An 8,454-nucleotide genomic window follows, 5' to 3' on the forward strand; every position below is an offset into this window, starting at 1 on the left:
TCCTCGGCACGTGCGACGAGCTTCCTCCTCTAACACGCACCACCTCCGTCGGGTACCGTGACTATGGATGCTACTGTTGTGCCGTCCTATCCGGTGACGACTGTCGCTCCGGCGGCGGGCGGCGAACAGCTAGCGGGCAACTCGCCCTTCCACGAAGTGCTAATCATCACGGCCGGTTATGAGGGGGGATGGACTATGTTTGATATCCACACGTTCTCGACTGACAAACTGAGCTGGAGTACAACGCGCTCCCTTCAAACTATGTGGGGCAATACCCTCGGATCATTCTGTCAAACCGATGCCGTCGTCTGCCACGGCATCGCGTACTGGCTATTTCGTGACGAGAGGCGACGGTGTTACTGTCTTGTTAAAATGACTATCCAGAAGGGCTATCTCATGTTCGGGTGGCCCCCGGTTCTGATGATGCTTGACCGAAATCACCGTCCGTGCCTTAGCCTGGCAAGCGATGGCACACTCTCCCTGCTACAGATGCAAGAGAGAGGTTCCAATCTAGAGATATGGGGAGCAAAGAGCCAAGAGAGTCCGTATGGTGTCTTGGAGTGGCTCCACCCTAAGACGATCGAGCTGATACAACCACATTGGAAGAAGAAGACCCAAGGAAAAGACACGCTTTACGTACTAGGAGAGAAGTGTGGCAAATTGCTTGTCATGAACGGGCGCGGGCACGTGTACACCGCCGACCTCGAGACCGGAGCAATGAAGGAGGTAGCGGATGGGCCTCACGTACGCCCCAACAGCCCTCTGGATGCCGTGCTCTTGGAGATGGACTGGCCGGCGATCTTTGTTTCACGTCTTGGTAACGACAGGTATAGCTAGCCACAATTATTTATGTCTTTTTTTCTTCTAGGTTGCCTCTACTTTATCATGGTTGATTGATATATATGGGTGTTGCTTGTGCTTTTTCTCCCCGGTGAATCCGGGACTTCCCTCTCATGTCCCAGTGGAGAGGCAGCTACAAGAAGGAGAAGCCGATACAAGGGAAGAGGCAGTAGGAAGACTCATAGCCGTGCCTAGGCAGCAGATATATGGGTGTTGTTTGTGTTTTTCTTATTTTGTTAGTGAATCCGGGACTTCCGCTCTCATGTCTCAATGGAGAGGCAGCTGCAAGAAGGAGAAGGCGACACAAGGGAACTCGCAGCCGTGCCTAGGTAGAAGATTATAGGAATTAATATTAGATTGTGTGTGCTTTGATGTAAAAAGCTTATTATAGATATTTGAAAAAGTAAAGCTCATAGTGTGTTAAAGAGAGAATGATAGTGTTATCTCAAAGTGTAGCACCCAGTTCACATGCATGGTGCACAAATGTATTGCCCCTGTATTCAGCCGGCACCTATGCATAGCCTTATGTACCCACGGATCCACGAAGGAGATGACAGCGGCATAGCCTTGTTGTAAATCAACCGTTTGTTGGTAAAGACGACGGCGAGCCTGCTCCCGGATTGGAAGCAGCGGCACCATCACCGGCGCCTACTACCTCAAGCAAGGTTGTCCTCAAGGATAAGAACCCCAATGCAAAGGGGAAGGTCAGTCTGTTTCTGTTATGCTAACATGTAAATTACATGATCGTGTGATAGGTTTTGATGTGAAGCTTGTTTGTGTTCTTCAATTCAAACACATATCTTTGGATGATCCTGTTATCTTATTGCTTATTGTTTAAACTACACAGTTCAATCTTTTGTGCTCTCTGTAATTATGAGAGAAGGAGGCGTGCAGCAGAGGATGCGTGCCGCGTGGATGAATCCAAAACTGTCCGTTGGTACAAGCATTGAAGTTACTGTCTTCTCTTCTCCCTCTTGCATTGGGCACGTGGTCATCGAACCACGGCTATGTTGTATAGATATGTGTCATGGACTTGCTGCCATGGCTACATAGCTCTTGGGTTTGGCCTCAGTTTAGTCTTGGTAAATGATGCACTGGTGGCTGTTGTACACTTTGATAACTGAAACTAGTATTTCTTTTACATGCAAATGTGAGACATGACATTGCTTTGCAACTGCCACTTTGATAGCTGAATGCACTAGGGTTCCATGTTATGCATATTCAGTTTCAGCTTCAGTTTCGATTTACCATGTTATGTCTAGTGGTTTTATGCTAGCTGGTCAATATTCCTCTTGCTAAGGAAGTGTATATTATTGGTAAACAGACTTGTTTACTTGTCTACTAGTAAACTGAGTAGCTAGCACACAATTATTTCATCTCCAGAACTGCCGTCTTAGTGGTAAATTTTACTAGCTAGCATACGACCATCCCTACTGTTCATACCTATGTACGTGGTGGTGGTCATGGCCTTGATTGCTGCCTAGGTGGTTTTCCTTTGGGTCATTATTATATGCACGTGGTGATTAGTTTGGCACCAAGAATTCTCTTGTCCTTGTTTTGATTTAGTTGCTGTCAAACTCGATCATCCTTGAGCACTACTAATAAAGTAATAATAGAATTCTCTTGTACGGAAGATTGATTGATTGACGAAACACGCTTGCATCTGCTTTTTAAAATAATAAAATCTAGTCATCAAATTCCTGAAGCAACAACATGTTTGTTTTGTATACAACAAAAATACATTGAACCGTCTGACTGACCTATATTTGGAAATTGTAATTGCACCTAATCTTATAGGTTAATTCTCCGAAAATCCCCAAATTATAGGGTTGCTTCATAGCTGTTTTTCAGGTCACTTCTTTGTAGGTTAACACTTGTTTGATCCCTGCATGTTTGTGCAGGAAGGATTGTGTGCAGCAGAGAAGGGGTTCGTCATGCCGTTTGGGTTGGTTTGGGCCAGCTCCTGCGACGGCGTGGTTCGGCCTCAGCTACAAACGTTGAAGGTATCCCCCTCCCTTCTTCTCCTTGCTCTTGTCACTTGATCATTTTGTTTTCTTTGCACATGATACTATCCCAGCTTGTTGTCAAACAGGCTCATTTCATTTGCTTTGCACAGATGTGAGTTTAGTAGGTTTCGACCATATAAACAGAGCTAACCAAAGATGTTTCTCTTCTTGGTAGAGAGACTCAGGTGTGTTGTTGTGGCAGACAACAAGATATTAAAATGATAATCATCAGTGCCATTTTTTATTTTCTTTGCCACATGGAAACATACCTCGATAGATTTTAGAATGTTGTGGGAGCTAGAAATAGCCGTACATCCAGACCTCTAACACGGTCACTCCTATGAGTTTTGATAACTAAAGAAGATTGCCGATCTGGGTGCAAGGCAGACCTGATAACTACAACCGGAAGCTATATGTGTATGCATTTGGTTAGCCATGGAGCAGAACTCATGTCTCTACTACAAACTCTGCATAATTTTCCTTGTTAGGAAGATAACTCCTACAAATTTGAGCAAGTTAACCCCTTTGCGGTTTCTGCATCTCCAGTGGGTTTTCGGGTTTTTCATCTGCAATGGCACCCTTTGCGGTTTCTGCATCTCCAGTGGGTTTATCGTGCGTCACAGGGATGGAGACCAGGAGTACAAAGGATGGAAACCTGAGAAGCTCTCGGATTGGTCTTTCCTTTGTCTTCAGTTTGTGATCAAGACGATGATGGTGCTGGCTACATGCGATGTTTTGTTTTGTTTTCCTTTAGTGGCTATGTCGTATCTCTCTGTTATCTCTCGATCAGACTTTGCGGCTGCTCTCTAGTTTGCGGGTTGCATCCCGTCCGTGTCCGTGACTTGTCTTTGTAGTTGTAGACCTGGTAGGGTAACGCTGGGAACTTGTTGGATGTTTCTTCTTGGTGATTTCGTTAATGAAATCGAGGGAGGCCTCTCTTTTGATCAAAAAAAGAAAGAAAAAACCAGGTGCATGCATATTTTCACTTTTGGTAGTTAATACTCGTCATTTCATGTGTTGCAAATCAAGCATGTCCCGCTTGGTTCCGAATAGCTCTTGACAACATCCTGATAGCGGAGTCTTGGGTCGACCAAAGCATGGCTTGACACTCTTGTCAAGTTTATGCTGACCTAGTGGGTTGCAGAGCTGAGCCTATTTTGAAGTGAATGGCGGATAATGCTCAAGGATTGTCATTTTATTCGCACAGGCATACTGTCCATGCAAACTTGAGTAAAAGCCAGCCCACGTACGTTCGATCGGATCGTCAAGGATGCTTGCATGTGCGTGGAGCAGGAGTAGATATTACTCCCTTCGTTTGTATATAAACATATTTTAGAGTATAAATTTACTCATTTTGCTCTATATGTAGTCCATATAATATTGGAATATCTAAAAGGACTTATATTTAGGAACGAAGCCTACTTGAGGATCGAGTGATGCATGCATGCATGTGTAGTCGTCAACGATGGACGTGGACGAGCTGGACCAAAAGCTCATAGCTCGCTTCTTAGTGAACAGAGCCAAGCACAGTTTTCAGCCCGTTGAAAACTGTAATTGCACCTAATCTTATAGGTTAATTCTCTGAAAATCCCCAAATTATAGGGTTGGTTCATAGCTGTTGTTCACGTCACTTCTTTGTAGGTTAACGCTTGTTTGATCCCTGCATGTTTGTGCAGGAAGGATTGTGTGTAGCAGAGAAAGGGTTCATTATGCCGTTTGGGTTGGTTTAGGCCAGCTCCCGTGACGGCATGGTTCGTCCTCGGCTACAAACATTGAAGGTATCCCCCTCCCTTCTTCTCCTTGCTCTTGTCACTTATCATTTTGTTTTCTTTGCACGTGATACTATCCCAGCTTGTTGTCAAACAGGCTCATTTCATTTGCTTTGCACAAATGTGAGTTTAGTAGGTTTAGACCATATAAACAGAGCTAACCAAAGATGTTTCTCTTCTTGGTAGAGAGACTCGGGTGTGTTGTTGTGGCAGACAACAAGATATTAAATTGATAACCATGAGTGCCATTTTTTATTTTCTTTGCCAAGCAAAATCTTGGTAGTAAAATGAACTAGGCTGTTTGATTCTAGTCATGGAAACTAAATAAATTTTTATGATTCTCATTTTTCTTAGTTGAGGGGCAGTCCTTTCCCACACGGAGACATATCTTAATAGATTTTAGAATGCCGTGGGAGCTAGAAATCGCCGTTACATCCAGACCTCTAACACGGTCACTCCTATGAGGTTTGATAACTAAACATTGCCGATCTGGGTGCAAGGCAGACCTGATAACTACAACCGAAAGTTGTACGTATGCATTTGGTTAGCCATGGAGCAGAACTCATGTCTCTACTACAAACTCTGCATAATTGTCCTTGTTAGGAAGATAACTCTTTGCATGTCCTATAAATTTGAGCAAGTAAACCCCTTTGCGGTTTCTGCATCTCCAATCATGTACATGAGTAGGCTCCGACTAGCTAGTTAATTCTCAGTCAGTTTCAATCTGGATGATGGTTGTGGAGGATCAAATTAACACAACCAATTATGTTTTCTGTATTTTGAATGGATGGACGGATATTTCTTTTCCCTCGTTATTCTGTACAGTAATGTTGAATTTTGATATGGGTACATGTTAAATGCAGTTTCCAGTTTTGGTCACTGAATTAAACTTGAAGGAGTCTAACTTGCTCTTGCCCATGCGGAGTCGGAGGACGAGCAGCAACATCAGCAAATCAGCCTGAAGCATCTGGTACGTGGTGATGGTGGCATGAAGAAGGCTGATGATCACACCCTGGACGTGTTGCTAGAGATGGCCCTTGCCTTATAGTTTTGGTATATGTGTAGTATCAATATAACTAGTGTCGGTGTCAAAACCGGCGGATCTCGGGTAGGGGGTCCCGAACTGTGCGTCTAGGCGGATGGTAACAGGAGACAAGGGACACGATGTTTTACCCAGGTTCGGGCCCTCTTGATGGAGGTAAAACCCTACGTCCTGCTTGATTGATATTGATGATGTGGGTATTATAAGAGTAGATCTACCACGAGATCAAGGAGGCTAAACCCTAGAAGCTAGCCTATGGTATGATTGTTGTTCGTCCTACGGACTAAAGCCATCCGGTTTATATAGACACCGGAGAGGGCTAGGGTTACACAGAGTCGGTTACAATGGTAGGAGATCTATATATCCGTATCGCCAAGCTTGCCTTCCACGCCAAGGAAAGTCTCATCTGGACACGGGACGAAGTCTTCAATCTTGTATCTTCATAGTCTTGGAGTCCGGCTGATGATGATAGTTCGGCTATCCGGACACCCCCTAGTCCAGGACTCCCTCAGTAGCCCCCGAACCAGGCTTCAATGACGACGAGTCCGACGCGTATATTGTCTTCGGCGTTTGCAAGGCGAGTTCTCCTCCATATTCCATGTGTTTGCCGAATAGTGTCCGGTTTCCTTATAAATGTTGCGCTCCTTGGCTTCCACGTCCAATAATGGCCCTCTTCCACGTGTCGTATGAATGCGAAAAGCCAGGGTATTTTTATGTTTTACCCTCCTAGCTGCGTGAATAAGCCGCCTATAAGAGAGGCGAGGATCCAGATCCGAATCACACCATCCTCCTTCCGCATGTATTCATCGAAGCGCATCTGACAAAAATCCATTCCAACATGGACAGTCGACGTGGCTCCTCCTCTCGCGCTCCCAGTCCTCAGCCAAGAGATTGGAGGAGATGTTCAGTCCCACATAGCGAGTTAGTGACGCTCCAAGCAGAGGGATACCTTCCCCCAGCCTTTATGGTTCCGGTTCGAGCCGGACTGGCCACCTACAAGGGTGGGAAGCAGGCGGAGAGCATCCCCAATCCCTCCAAAGGAGAGCGGGTATGCTTTGTCCCCTACCTAATAAGGGGACTCAGATTTCCCATACATCTGTTTCTTCGGGGGCTCTTGGAGTTCTATGGACTCCAACTTCACCACCTCACACCTGCTTCCATCTTGCACATCGCGGGCTTTGTAGCTTTTTGCGAGCTGTTCTTGGGCATGGAGCCCCATTTTGCGCTGTGGAAGAGATTGTTTTGCCTCGTACCCCGTTCTCATGAGGGGTCGATATATCAAGTGGGCGGAGCCGAAATATGGCGCATCGCCGGGACCGGATATCTATCCGGAATCCCGAAGAAGGCGTCCGAAGACTGGCCTTCGGAGTGGTTCTATATGGAAGACGCCCCGCTGCCGGATCCAGTTCGGATCGGCCTCCCGGAGTTTAGCAACGCTCCTCTGAAGAAACGCCTGAGTTGGCGCCCGCGGAGCCCTCAACAGGAAGATGATAGGAGCGTCCAATATCTGATGGGCCGGATAAGGTTACTGGCCCATTCCGGATTGACCATGATTGGAGTCATGGCCACATGCATTATGCGAGGGGTGCAACCGCTCCAATATAGGGGCCACCCCATGTGGGATTTCAACGGGGAGAATGACGCCACCCGTCATGGCCGCAAGGAGCCGGGATCGGCCGCCGATCTGGTGAAGATCCTGTCCGGCTTGTACAAGGGGGAGAAGGAGGACTTCCTCCGCACGAGTCCATTGAATGGATTCTCCATGAATAACCCTCGGAGCTGGGTAAGCGGACGTTTATATATCCGATCCGTGCTTTCAAAGATAAGTGTCTTACTTTATGATTTCGACGCAGGAACTGCGCCGGGATATGGAGGGCATAGAAAGCCCGACTCCACAACCCGAGGATCCGGGAAGATCCCTTGATCCGGCCTCCGGGGAGGATCCGGACATAATGGTGGAACTAATTGACGGGGTGTTCCACCAACTCAGCATAGACAATGCTCTAGTCGCCATTACGGCTGACTACCCCAGTTTATCTCCGGCTTCCTAGGTGAGTACGACCGAAGTCCTGACAACATTACTTTTTAATGCTTATTTCTGACCACCGTGTACCAACGGTGCTTCGCAGGAGGTGCCTTTACGGCGGGAAGCCGAGCCCACGGCGACTGACCAACCAGGGTCAGTGCGGCCCAGCAGGCGGAAGAGGAGTGCGACGCGAATCGAAACGTCGCTGCAAAGGTATGGCGCACCATTGTCTTTAAGGGAAAGACTCCCGGGAGGTATATTAATGCTCATGATTCTTCCAGGAGAAAGAGCGCTCGCCGGACTGTGCCCGGAGAGGTTGCCAACCAAGCCTCCGCCAGCCAGGTTCCAACACCTAGTCCGGAGGGGGAGGCGAGCACAAGGAGCGAGCCGGATGCTCCTCCAACGGAGGATGCCGACAGGTTGTCCGCCACCAGGTCTGAGGTGGAGGGCGCCATGAATCACAGGCGCCGTCGGACAGTTCTTCGTGACGCGTGTTTCTCCCCGGAGGCGTTGAATGCCTTTAATGCGGGAGACGCGCACCTCCGCGCTGCTCAAGATGGTTTAACCAGAGCCACGGAGCAGTATGTGAGAGACATACGGGTGAGGAATTTTAATAGTTATATATGCCAGTAGCCCCCGAGACTTAAAATAGTTAAACTAACTGATTTAAGGATCATTTGTTATGCAGGATCTTACGGAGAAGAATACCCACCTGTCCCAGGAGCTTCAAGAATGCAAGGCCCAACTTGAGGCCGCACTAGCCGCCGCCGG

General features: G+C 47.3%; 1 protein-coding gene across 1 annotated transcript; it reads left to right on the forward strand.

Moving 5' to 3' along the window:
- Positions 1-15: 15 nt before the first annotated feature.
- LOC123172485 (uncharacterized) lies at positions 16-1,530 on the forward strand. Its single transcript, XM_044589451.1, has 2 exons — positions 16-827; positions 963-1,530. The coding sequence occupies exons 1-2, from the start codon at positions 64-66 to the stop codon at positions 1,033-1,035; spliced, it is 837 nt and encodes a 278-aa protein (XP_044445386.1). The 5' UTR covers positions 16-63; the 3' UTR covers positions 1,036-1,530.
- The last annotated feature ends 6,924 nt before the right edge of the window (positions 1,531-8,454 follow it).

Source organism: Triticum aestivum, unplaced genomic scaffold, assembly GCF_018294505.1.
Source record: "Triticum aestivum cultivar Chinese Spring unplaced genomic scaffold, IWGSC CS RefSeq v2.1 scaffold2318, whole genome shotgun sequence".
Lineage (NCBI taxonomy): Eukaryota > Viridiplantae > Streptophyta > Magnoliopsida > Poales > Poaceae > Triticum > Triticum aestivum.